General features: G+C 43.5%; 1 protein-coding gene across 2 annotated transcripts in view; it reads right to left on the reverse strand.

Annotated features, from left to right (window-relative positions):
- Positions 1-13,718, reverse strand: part of TLK1 (tousled like kinase 1) — a 618,148-nt gene that overhangs the window by 108,044 nt on the left and 496,386 nt on the right. For both annotated transcript variants that reach the window (XM_069225321.1, XM_069225320.1), the window contains one exon: positions 2,641-2,776. In XM_069225321.1, the coding sequence (XP_069081422.1) occupies positions 2,641-2,776 (136 nt within the window). The remainder of the gene's footprint in view (positions 1-2,640; positions 2,777-13,718) is intronic.

Genomic DNA, 13,718 nt, shown 5'->3' on the forward strand with positions numbered 1-13,718 from the left:
AGTTAAGTCATTGAGTGTGTGTTTTCACTTATTACTTGTGTGTGTACAACAAATGGCTAACACTACTCTTTGAAAGCCTAACTGCTCGACCACATTACCACAAATAGAGCATTATCAGTATCTATTATTGCCTTTGTCAAGCCTCTTGGGGAACCCCTGGACTCTGTGCACACTATATCTCACTTTGATATAGTATATACAGAGCCAGCTTCCTACACTAGGTCTGAGAATTGATAAAGAGATAGCAGGGGCAAGTCTACTTGTGCAGATATGCCATCACATGTAACATTTTGCAACCTGTCTTAGGGCTGTAAGGCCTGCTAGAGGGGTGACTTACATATATTACATGTAGTGTTAGGGGACATGGCACATAGGCTGTGGGCCATGACGTGTTTTCACTTTTGTCTGCACCAAGACATGCAGTCTGCAATGACAGCCTGTCATGTGCTTGGTAAAGGGTCCACTGGGGTGGCACCATTTGTGCTGCAGCCCCTCAGGGACCCTCTTTAGTACCCCAGGCCCTTGGTACCAGAGGTACCATTTACTAGGGACTTACTGAGGGTAGAAAAGGTTTTGCCAATTGGGGAAACAACTGTGCAGTTTTGGGGGAAGGTTCTGGTACTGGGCACCTCATTAGCAGGAACCCAGTGCACTTTGACAAAATTACATCAGATACTTGGGAAATAGAGGGGGCTAACCATGCCAAAAGGGTGCTTTCACACACATCTGTTATGCTATTCCTGGTGCCTGACAGTGCCAAAGATAATGAAAGATTTGCATCATCTGTGTTGGTAGCCAAGAAAAGCATTGAGAGCATAAGTAATTGATGTTGACATGGTCTTAAAAGTTAAAAGCAGGGAGAAGGAATCTTCTCTGAGACAATGAAAGCACAACATGGAATATCTGGGACAAGAGATCAATAAAAGCACTAAACAGAAGAGAAATAGGTTCACAAAATACATTGTCTATGTGATGTGTCATATGCTCATTAGACTAGTTAAACATACGGACATAAGTGCATGCCTCAACCTCTCTTTTGTAGCATGTAAGTCATACATGACCAGATGTACAAAGTATTTTTCCGGTCGCAAACTGACATTTGAAGAATCTGGCAGTTTGCAATTGGAAAGATGCTTTTTCTAATGTACAAAAGTTTTAAAATGGTGGTAACCCATTCACAAAGGGGAAGGGGTCCCTTGGGGACCCCTTCCCCTTTGAGAATGTTACAAAAGATTTTAAGAGCAGGCAGTGGACCAACCGATCACTGCCTACTTTTAAAAACAATTAACTGCATAGTTTCATGTTTGCTTTTGAAACAACTCCCATTCCCTTTAAGGAAAACTGACTGCTTTTTAATAAAGCATTTTAAAAAAAATGCAAACACAGACATGGTGGTCCGCTGACCTCAGCAGGCCACCATCCCTGGGATGGCTGTGATTCCTAATGGGTCATAGGTTGCGACCCTCCTCATTAATATGCATGAGGTAGGTCTATTTGCAACTCACTAAGGGCCATATGTACGAACACTTTTTCCCATAGACACAGAATGGGTAAAAACCTTTGCTACATCTGGCGCTAAGCATCACTAACGAAACTCCGAATTTCACACATTAGGAAATTGGTATTCTTCATGTTAGTATATATGTCCCATATTTCCTAAAAAGAAAAGTATTGGAGTTTTGCCTGACTTTTTATTAGTATATGTGAACAGTTATATTCCAGGTAGTCTTTGATTTCTTGAAGCATAAGATCCCACACCAGTGTGCTGGACAGGTTACTCAGGGGTTTAATACGAGTTCACCCATGCACCTGTGTGCCAGTCTGGTCCCTGCTTTTTCCAAATAGGTTTACACCTTTCACACCTTGATTAGTGATGTTTGAGTATGAGGAGCGTGGTACGTGCTTCACACTATTCCTCATCTAGTGACATGTACTTTTTTGTTGGACTCAAAGCATCTATGAATGGGCTCCAAGATTTAGCAGATTTTTTGTAGGTGAGGTGTCCCAAAGATTACTTTCTCTTAAAGCAGTGTTTGTTTCACGTCTTCTAACAAGTGGCCATATGGCCCTAGTCAACAGTGAAGCAATCACAAGTCACATCAAATGGTGTTTATCCAATATCGAAATGCTCAAAGTGTCACTGAGCAGCAAAGCCGGTACAACTGCTATGAGCACCTCTGCTATTTTCTCAAGGGCTTTTTACCAATTGCTGCATTACCCACAAGGGATGAACAATCCCAAAATCTAAGTGGGTGCTTCTCCAGCATCTATAGTTTTCTTTTGGACAGTATTTTGGGAAGTGGGTGGAGGAATCCAGACTAATATTTGAAACAAATACCTTTTATCTTTATAAACTCCAATCATTGTGGTTGCTTACTGCCTATAATCACTCCTCATCCTCTGGAGTGAATTCAATGTTTAATTCAGCATGTAAAAGGGAGGCTTGTAACAGACATTTTAAATTTATGCAGCATTAAAGTGGTCACCAATCTCCTGTCTGCTCACAGGATTTCCAAAGCTTTAGCAAGAATGCATATTTCGGATATATGAATGTCAATGAAAATAAACCCAGTCCTGAAATGGAGAAGTAACTTGATCAGCTCACCAACTTAGATTTTAAAATAAAAATGTTAAAATTACCAATACGTTCCTGCTCCTTGAGATGTCAGATCCATTCCGTCAACACCATAACTATCATCGTCCATGATTTTAGATAGGCCAAAATCTGTGATTTTTATTTCGCCACATGCTGTTCCATCAACCAAAAGAATATTGCCTAAGAAAATAAAAAATAAAAAAGTTACATGGACAAGATATGGTGCTCTAAAAAGTAAAGGTATTCTTACATTTTGTATTCATTTTTTGATCGATAAACATTAGGGCTACTATGCAGAGATCCCTCATACACATTACAAAACCTCTGCCAATAGACTAATCTTGTGGTACTTTCACCTGACTTCACATACAGCTGACACTTTTCTCAAGATGTCAATTTCAAATTGCAACATTTAGCAGCAGACATTCGTTAACTGCATTTGAAACACTAGCTCATTCAGTTTAGAGCTGTCTGTACTGCAGAGCCTAACTAAACAGCACTGCAGTTGTAGGTAGGGAAATGTCTGTCCGCAGGTTGGGAAGGGGAGCAAAGGCTGTAGTGGGGGCAGCTCAGTTTAAGAAATAAAAACAAAATAGAGCTAATAATCATAGGGCAAATACGGAAGTCTGTGTTTGCCACTTGGTGACAATGTCCATAATGAAAATGTCACTTACCCAGTGTACATCTGTTCGTGGCATCAGTCGCAGTAGATTCGCATGTTCTGCAATAGCTCGCCATCTGGTGTTGGGCCGGAGTGTTACAAGTTGTTTTTCTTCGAAGAAGTCTTTCGAGTCACGGGACCGAGTGACTCCTCCTTTTGTCTCCATTGCGCATGGGCGTCGACTCCATCTTCGATTGTTTTTCCCCCGCAGAGGGTGAGGTAGGAGTTGAATTGTAGTAATAGTGCCCATGCAATGGAGTGACTAGGTATGCACCTATTTAAGGTTGAGATGATACATATATAAATAATTGAAGGTAACTTCCAAACTGCTACAGGCTCCCGGGGAGGCGGGTGGGCACATGCGAATCTACTGCGACTGATGCCACGAACAGATGTACACTGGGTAAGTGACATTTTCAGTTCGATGGCATCTGTCGCTGTAGATACGCATGTTCTGCATAGACTAGTAAGCAGTTATTTCCCCAAAAGCGGTGGATCAGCCTGTAGGAGTGGAAGTAGTCTGAAATAATGTTCTTAATACAGCTTGACCTACTGTGGCTTGTTGTGCGGATAACACGTCTACACAGTAGTGCTTGGTGAATGTGTGAGGCGTAGACCATGTGGCTGCCTTACATATTTCTTGCATTGGGATGTTTCCTAGAAAGGCCATGGTAGCACCTTTCTTTCTGGTTGAGTGTGCCCTTGGTGTAATGGGCAGCTGTCGTTTAGCTTTAAGGTAGCAGATTTGGATGCATTTAACTATCCATCTGGCTATACCTTGTTTTGAAATTGGGTTTCCTGCGTGAGGTTTTTGAAATGCAATAAAGAGTTGTTTAGTCTTTCTGATGTTTTTTGTTCTGTCAATGTAATACATTAATGCTCTTTTGACATCTAATGTATGTAGTGCCCTTTCAGCTACGGTATCTGGCTGTGGAAAGAACACTGGAAGTTCCACTGTTTGATTTAGATGGAACGGTGAAATAACCTTTGGCAAAAATTTAGGATTGGTCCTTAGGACGACTTTATTTTTGTGTAGTTGTATAAAAGGTTCCTGTATAGTAAATGCCTGAATCTCGCTTACTCTTCTTAGGGAAGTAATGGCGATGAGAAATGCCACCTTCCAGGTTAGGAACTGTATTTCGCAGGAGTGCATGGGTTCAAAAGGTGGACCCATAAGTCTAGTTAGGACAACATTTAGGTTCCATGAAGGAACAGGTAGTGTTCTTGGTGGTATAATTCTCCTAAGGCCCTCCATGAATGCTTTAATGACTGGTATTTTATATAGGGAAGTTGAATAGGTAGTTTGCAGGTATGCAGATATTGCTGCAAGGTGAATCTTAATGGAAGAGAAAGCTAGGTTAGATTTTTGTAAGTGAAGCAAGTAACCCACTACATGTTCTGGAGTTGTGTGTAATGGTTGTATTTGATTAATATGGCAGTAGCAAACAAACCTCTTCCATTTACTTGCATAGCAGTGCCTGGTGGATGGCCTTCTTGCTTGTTTTAGGACTTCCATACATTCTTGGGTAAGTTGTAAGTGCCCGAATTCTAGGATTTCAGGAGCCAGATTGCTAGATTCAGCGATGCTGGATCTGGGTGTCTGATCTTTTGGTTGTGCTGAGTCAACAGATCTGGCCTGTTGGGCAATTTGATGCAGGGTACCACTGATAGGTTTAGCAGCGTTGTGTACCAGGGTTGCCTTGCCCAAGTTGGTGCTATCAATATGAGTTTGAGTTTGCTTTGACTGAGTTTGTTTACCAGGTAAGGAAGGAGAGGGAGAGGAGGAAAAGCGTAAGCAAATATCCCTGACCAGTTCATCCATAGGGCATTGCCTTGGGATTGTTTGTGTGGGTATCTGGATGCGAAGTTTTGGCATTTTGCGTTCTCCCTTGTCGCAAACAAGTCTATCTGAGGTGTTCCCCAGAGTTTGAAATAAGTGTTCAGAATTTGGGGGTGAATTTCCCATTCGTGGACCTGTTGGTGATCTCGAGAGAGATTGTCTGCGAGTTGATTTTGTATCCCTGGTATAAACTGTGCAATTAGGCGAATTTGGTTGTGAATTGCCCAATGCCAAATTTTTTGTGCTAGCAGGCTTAACTGCGTGGAGTGCGTCCCCCCCTGCTTGTTTAGATAATACATTGTTGTCATGTTGTCTGTTTTGACGAGAATGTATTTGTGAACTATTATTGGTTGGAAAGCTTTTAGTGCTTGAAAAACTGCTAGAAGTTCTAGGTGATTGATATGCAGTTTTGTTTGATGTACGTTCCATTGTCCTTGTATGCTGTGTTGACCGAGGTGTGCTCCCCACCCTGTCATGGAAGCATCTGTTATTACGTATTGTGGCACTGGGTCTTGGAAAGGCCGCCCCTTGTTTAAATTTATGTTGTTCCACCACAGAAGCGAGAGGTAAGTTTGGCGGTCTATTAACACCAGATCTAGAAGGTGACCCTGTGCTTGAGACCACTGTGATGCTAGGCATTGTTGTAAGGGCCTCATGTGCAGTCTTGCGTTTGGGACAATGGCTATGCATGATGACATCATGCCTAGGAGTTGTAATACCATCTTTGCTTGTATCTTTTGTGTTGGATACATGCGTTGTATGATGGTGTTGAAATTTTGAATTCTTTGTGGACTTGGAGTGGCTACTCCTTTTGATGGGTCTATTATGGCTCCCAGGTATTGTTGTACCCTGCGTGGCAGAATTTTGGATTTTGTGAAATTGACGGTGAACCCCAGTTTGAAGAGGGTTTGTATGATATGATTTGTGTGATTTGAGCACTCTATTAACGAATGGGCCTTGATTAGCCAGTCGTCTAGATATGGGAACACATGTATCTGCTGCCTTCTTATGTGTGCTGCGACTACCGCTAGACATTTGGTAAAGACTCTTGGTGCGGTTGTTAATCCGAAAGGCAGTACCTTGAATTGGTAATGTATTCCTTTGAATACAAACCTTAGGTATTTCCTGTGCGATGGGTGTATTGGTATATGGAAATAAGCATCCTTGAGGTCTAAAGTTGCCATGTAGTCGTGCAGTTTTAGCAATGGCAATACTTCTTGTAGTGTGACCATGTGGAAGTGGTCTGATTTGATGAAAGTGTTCACTACTCTGAGGTCTAGGATTGGTCTCAGTGTTTTGTCCTTCTTTGGTATCAGAAAGTACAGTGAGTAAACTCCTGTGTTTATTTGTGTGTTTGGCACTAATTCGATTGCATTCTTTTGCAATAGTGCCTGCACTTCTATCTCCAGGAGATTGGAATGGTGTGTTGTTAAATTTTGTGCTTTTGGTGGTATGTTTGGAGGGAATTGTAGAAATTCTATGCAATAACCATGTTGGATAATCGCTAGAACCCAAGTGTCTGTAGTGATTTCCTCCCATGCTTTGTAATAATGACCTATTCTTCCCCCCACTGGTGTTGTGTGGAGGGGGTGAGTGACCTGTGAGTCACTGTTTAGTAGTAGGGGCTTTGGGGCTCTGAAATCTTCCTCTATTTCTAGGGAATTGCCCTCCTCTATATTGTCCCCGAAAACCTCCTCTATACTGTCCCTGGTAACTGGACGGTGTGGCTTGTGAGGTGCTGGCTTGTGTGCTTTGACCTCGAAACCCCCCTCGAAAGGGCGTTTTACGGAATGTGCTGTAATTCCCTCTGCTCTGCGGGGAGTAGAGTGCGCCCATGGCTTTGGCAGTGTCCGTATCTTTTTTGAGTTTCTCAATCGCTGTGTCCACTTCTGGACCGAACAGTTCTTTTTCATTAAAAGGCATATTGAGAACTGCTTGTTGAATCTCTGGTTTAAATCCAGACGTTCGGAGCCATGCATGCCTTCTGATAGTTACAGATGTATTAATTGTCCGTGCAGCTGTATCTGCAGCGTCCATGGAGGAGCGGATCTGGTTGTTGGAAATGGTCTGTCCTTCCTCGACCACTTGCTTTGCCCTATTTTGTAAGTCCTTGGGCAGATGTTCAATGAGATGTTGCATCTCGTCCCAGTGGGCTCTGTCATAGCGCGCAAGTAGTGCCTGGGAGTTCGCGATGCGCCACTGGTTTGCAGCTTGTGCTGCGACTCTTACCAGCTGCATCGAACTTGCGGCTTTCTTTATCTGGGGGTGGTGCATCTCCAGATGTGTGGGAGTTGGCCCTTTTCCTAGCTGCTCCTACAACAACAGAGTCTGGTGGCAGCTGTGTAGTGATGAAAACCGGGTCCGTAGGAGGCGGCTTATACTTTTTTTCCACCCTTGGTGTGATTGCCCTACTCTTGACCGGCTCCTTAAATATGTCTTTTGCGTGCCGGAGCATACCAGGGAGCATAGGCAGGCTTTGGTATGAGCTGTGGGTGGAGGAGAGTGTATTGAATAAGAAATCATCCTCGACCTGTTCTGAGTGGAGGCTTACGTGGTGAAATTGTGCTGCTCTAGCCACCACCTGAGAGTACGCGGTACTGTCTTCTGGTGGAGATGGCTTTGTAGGGTATGCCTCCGGGCTGTTATCTGACACTGGGGCATCGTATAGGTCCCATGCGTCCTGATCTTGGTCACCCTGGCTCATGGTGGTGTGAGCTGGGGAGTGTGATGGAGTTTGTGCTGGTGAAACGTCAATCACGGGCGGAGGAGAGGGTGGTGGTGTAACTCTTTTCACCACTTTTGGTTGTGGTGTTTGTTCCGTCTGGAACTTGAATGTAAGTACGCCGATCCCGAACGCAACAATACCGACGAAAATCTTCCGAAATTAGCTAATTTTCCGTTCCGAAACTCGGAGCGACAGGAACACGTCCGAACCCGATGGCGGAAAAAAAACAATCGAAGATGGAGTCGACGCCCATGCGCAATGGAGACAAAAGGAGGAGTCACTCGGTCCCGTGACTCGAAAGACTTCTTCGAAGAAAAACAACTTGTAACACTCCGGCCCAACACCAGATGGCGAGCTATTGCAGAACATGCGTATCTACAGCGACAGATGCCATCGAACATCATGTTTTTGTACTGTCTAGCCTAACTATATGGTCTGGGTCAGTGGTTCTTAACCTTCTGACTTCTGAGGACCCCCCCCCACACTTAATCATTACAGGAACCTGGACAATCTTTACTGAAATCGGGGACACCCGGTCTAAGCATTTCCGATGATTTGAAGAGCAAAACAAATACACAAAAAACAGAAATAGGCATTCAAACAAATGCACAAATGAAATATTTTGTTTAACTCACAAAGAAATACGGGTTGAGCTTATTGAAATTTAATGGAGGCCACTCATTGTTCTAACTATATTCTGCTTGATGCACTTGAACTGCTCCCACAAACCAGTGTGAAGATACTAACAATTTAGAACCTCCATTTCACATTTACAGAACATTTTGAAAAAAGTCAAGAGTAGATTTTGCTTCTTTATTTATATACATTTTTATTAATCTGTTGATATTTTTTTTAATTTTCTTGGCAGTTGTGGAACCCAGGAGTAGATTTCGTGGATGCTCAGGGTTCACGAACCATGGGTTAGGAACCACTGGTCTAGGTTGTGATTTCACCTGTGCTGGAATCCCAACACTTCATCCCTGGTGACATAAGATCTTCTGTAATTATGAGAGAATTTGTAATGTTAGCAGTTGGTGGCTGGTTCTTCTCGTCATATGATGTATGACAAATGTTTCTTTTCTTTGTAAGTATCTGTTTGAAAATGTAGTGATGTAGATTCAGATGCTCTCCATACTCCTGGGCATTGATATTTGTAACTTGTTTTAATTCGAAGAAGCCTTTCGAATCAAGAGGTATAACAAGTCCTCTTGGTTGACAATGTACACAGGCATCTACTCATTTGCCAGATTGTTTTTCACATACCCGTGAGCATATCAGAGCCATAGGTGGGACAGCTTAGTGGTCATGCATGACGTGGAGTACAACATGTTAAAAATGTACTTGAAAGAGAAGCATCTACTGGTTCCTCAGAAGACGGTTGGGTGCACGTGAATCTGCAGCACTATCGACAGATTCTTATAGGTAAGTAACATTTTCTGTTCATAGCATGTGCGGTTGCAGATGCAGGCAGTGGCGCCCAGCCGGTGGACGGGGTAGATGTTTGAATCAAAGTCCTTAAGACAGTCTGACTAAGTTTAGCTTGTTGGCGAGCTAGGACATCTACACATTAGTGCTTAATACATTTGTGTGGAGTGGACAATGTAGCTGCTTTACAAATGTCAGCTATAGGGATGTTTCCACTGAAAGGTACAGTAGCCTCTTTCTTATTGGTGGAATGCGAACTAAGCTGGGCAGGCAAAGTTCTCTTGGCTTTCAGGTAGCACTCCACAACCCACCTGACTATACTTGCCTTTGACAAAGGATGGCCTTTGTGAGGTTTAGATTATGCAATGAAAAGTTCTTGTGTGGTTCTTGTGTGTTGCAGAATGGTTTGATTCTGTCAATGTAGTACATGAGGGCACCTTATACTTCAAGACTGGGAACAGCCCTTTCTGCTGCAGTGTCTCTAGAACTTGGTTGAGAGGAAACAGATACAATTTTTGGGAGGAATTTGGAGTTGGTCCTGAGGACAACTCTGTCACTATGAAACTGGAAGAAAGGCTACTCTAAAGTTAGGTCTGTAGCCCGTTTACAGACTTAGAGACAAAGGATACAACCTCCCAAGAGAGGACCTGTAAAGGGCAGGAGTGTAGTGGTTCAAAAGTAGTGTTCGTATATCTGGTAAGAATGACATCAAGGTGCCAGATCAGAGATGGAATGGGATGATCCATTTGAGCCCTTCTTTCCATATAAACCCTGATGACAGGGATTCTAAACAATTAAGAGCGTTCTCTGTTCTGCATGCAAGCTGTATCAGTGGCTAAGTGGTGGCGTATGAAAGTGTAGACAAAGCTTGATTTCTTCAGGTGAAGGTGGTAACAGACAATATCTTGGACTGCTGGTTTAAGAGGGTCCAAGTGCTCTTGAATGCTGTAGTGGACAAAACATTCCACTGAGCAGCATAACAAGTGTAAGTAATGGGCCTGAGTGCTTCTTTGAGAATGCCCATGCATTCTTTAGGCAGACGGAGGTAACTGAAATTTAGGACATCAAGAGCCAAACTAAGCAAACTGAGATTGAGCTGCCTGGGATACAGGTGTCTGATTCTGCATTGGTTCTTCATGAGAAGGTCTGGCTTGTTGGAGAACTTCTCATGGGACACAATGGACATCAAGAACGAGGGTTGTCTATCCCTTGTGAGAGCCACCAGGCTGAAAGTAAGGGAGATTTGCACCAAAGCTTTCTGACCACGTACTGAAGGAGTGTAAAAGGATCAAAGGCATAGGCAAAGATCCATGACTAGTTCATCCATAGACCACTGCCCATGGGCTGACAGTGCAGAAACCCAGAGGTGAGATTTTGGAATTTTTGCGTTTTGCGTGCTGGTCAAGAGGTTGACCTCGTAAATCCCCCAATGGTACAGTTACGGAAGTGGGACTTGCAGATGGAGTTCCCACTCACAAACTTATTATTACAGCCTGCTGAGCAGGCCTGCCAAGTCGTTGTCCACACCTGGATAGTACTTCGTTAGGAGGTGAATCCGATAATTAATCACCCAATGCCAATTACTCTGTGCGGTGAGTAAGTAGCGTCTCATTTATGTAGATAATAGTTGCCGATCATGCTGGCCGTCTTTATGTCGACCACTTTGTGCCAGATGTCCTGAAGAAATTCCTTGAGCAGCTAGCTGGATAGCTAGAAGCTCAAGGTGGTTAATGTGAAGACCCTACTTTTGCAGCGAACACATGCCCTTAAGTGTTAAGTCTTGGAGATAAGACTCCCATCCTGAAACAGAAATGCCCATGGTGACAGTCACCTGCAGAATAAGGTCCATGAAGGATCAGCCCTGCTACAGATTGTTGCTATTCCACCACGGCGGAGAGTGACAGGTGCAGGCGCGTATCAAGACTAGATGTTTCCAGTAACCATTTGCCTGTGACATCATGCCAATAAGCACTGCTGATGAGGACACATGCAATCTAGCATGGGGGACTATGGCAACACAGGCAGCCATCATGTCTAGAAGACATCCGTTTTCGGACTGAGTTGACGATGTGGCTGAAAAAGAGGCAGCAGCTGCTGGAACGCCTGATCTCTGGGTCGATTTAGGTAGGTTTTGCCGGGAATGGAGTTGAGAACAGCTCCTAAGAAGGACTGAATCTGAAGGGCTGAAGATGGATTTTCGTGGCATTTCTGGTGAATCCCAGCCAGTGAAGGAGGGATATGGTTTTCTGGGTGTGCACTACGCACTGCTTCTTGCTTGCGCTCTTGATCATTTTGGATCTAGAGGAACACATGAATGCTCCCCCCTTCTAAGATGAGCGGCTGCGACAGATAGGTATTCAGTAAACCCCGAGAACTGTGATAACACCAAATGGCAACACTTTGAATTGATAATGCTGGCCATTTAAAAAGAAGTGAAGGTAGTGATGGTGAGCGGGATGGATGGGTATGTGGAAGCAGGTGTACTTTAGAGTGAGGTTCGGTCATGAAGTTGCCTTGCTGCAGCAGATGGGTGACACCCTGCAGATTACCCATGTGGAAGTACTCTGGGACGATGTACTTGTGGAGAGGCTTAATGTCTATTATGGCCGTTAGGGTCATGTCCTTTTGGGGGATTAGAAAGTATAGATAGCACTCTCTCTTTCCATATTGCTGTGATGGTAGTGTCTCGGACGCACATGTGAATGAGGGCCTGAATCTCAGCTTGAAGATGATGCTGGTGTTTCCAGGCTGAGGTTGTGTTTGTGGGATGGGATGTTTGGTGGTAATGAAGTGAGTTTGAGGCAGCAGCTGTGATCAATGATGGAAAGAACTCACAAGTCGAAGGTGATAACTTTCCTGCAGGTAAGAAAGCCGAGAAGTCCCTCCCCGAAAGATGTTTGTGATCGGGGGATGAGAGGCAAGTCACTAGTTGGAGGAAGAAGCTTCCCTGGAGGGAGTGCCTCTGCCATTTGAATTGTTAACCCAGAAGGAACCCAGTTGTTCTTGATAACTGTACTGGAGAGAGCAGGCCCCGTAAATGGCAAATGTGTCAAGACCAAGAGCTGCATCGAGACACATCTGAATCCAATGGTGGAGGAACACAATCCAGCAATGGAGCCGGTGCCCATATACATTGCCAGCTAAGAATCAGCCACTATACATAGTGATTCGAAAGACTTTTGAAGACAAGCTGCAAATGTCCGAGCTCAACATTAGATGGCAGGAGTATGCTGAACATGTGTATCTGCAGCCACACATGCTAAGAACAGACATTTTCTTTAAAGAGTTTATTAAAGAGTTGAATCTTTAATGCGTCCTGAATCTTTACTGTGTTTTTTTCCAACAAACCTAGTTAAAAAAAAAAAAAGTGATCAGTATTCGGCTACACACATTCGTGTTTTGAATACCAAATAATCCACATCAACCTTCTCCAAGCCTTAAATATGGCCAATGCATCTGAAGTGCGCATGTCTGGTTTGACGTTTGTTTTTGGTACGTCTAGCCCGATGTGCACTTGAAGACTCTCAAATCCACACTGTATTAGGAGATGGGGAGAACACAGATGCAACTCCCCAGTAACCTACAGAGCGTAGGATTTGCCTGATACTATGTAAGCGGCAAGGGAGTGAAAAGTGAGAGCACTGCTGCCAAGAGAGCCGCCTGCTTACCACTGTGTGCACAGGGCAGGCCATTCAGCATGTCTGGACTGACTGCAGCATGTAAGTGAGGAGTGTTTGCTTCAGATGTTGCCAGCTACAATTGTTTATTTTCCTTGGTGACCATTCTGCCTCCTATGTTCATCTTACTCAGCTGCTGGTCTAAAAAGCAAAATAAGCAAAAACGATGACATTAGAAGACAAGAAAGAAAGGAAAATGTTTCTTATCTTCTAGTGACATTGATATTGTTTATTTTGCTTTATTGATGAGACTGGTAACTCCATTAAAAGGAACTTTTAAGACTGACCACTTTCAAAAAGTCACCATCCGCCACTGTAAATAAGGTGGACCTCTTGAGAACTGCTTGCATTTTAGCAATGTTAGAAAGAGGATGGCAAACCACCTAAATAGCTGCATTTAGATTGTACAGGATTAATACACTATTATATAATTCCATTCGTTTATTGTGGAATTATTAGAGGTGCTACCCATTCTGAAGCCGAAAAGAACTGACTCACTCCTTCCTAAACCAATGCATCCAGCTCTCTCTTCAAAGAATCCATCCTTGTTATGGGCACATCACTCCCTTTATGAGCCTGAGTGACTGCAGGCTCACTGAAATAATTCAATGAATAAACTGTTTGAGCAGACCCAAAACAGTTAAGCTTTTTTGTAACAATGAAAATCGGGAAAACCCGTAACACCACAATTTGTAGCCCTTAAACCCTCAGTGTGCTATCTAAGTGGTATGCTAGTTCTAGCAGATGCCTAAATAATAAGCCTGAGTTTTGGAGGTGGTGCGTATACCTGGACA

This window comes from Pleurodeles waltl, chromosome 3_1, assembly GCF_031143425.1.
Source record: "Pleurodeles waltl isolate 20211129_DDA chromosome 3_1, aPleWal1.hap1.20221129, whole genome shotgun sequence".
NCBI lineage: Eukaryota > Metazoa > Chordata > Amphibia > Caudata > Salamandridae > Pleurodeles > Pleurodeles waltl.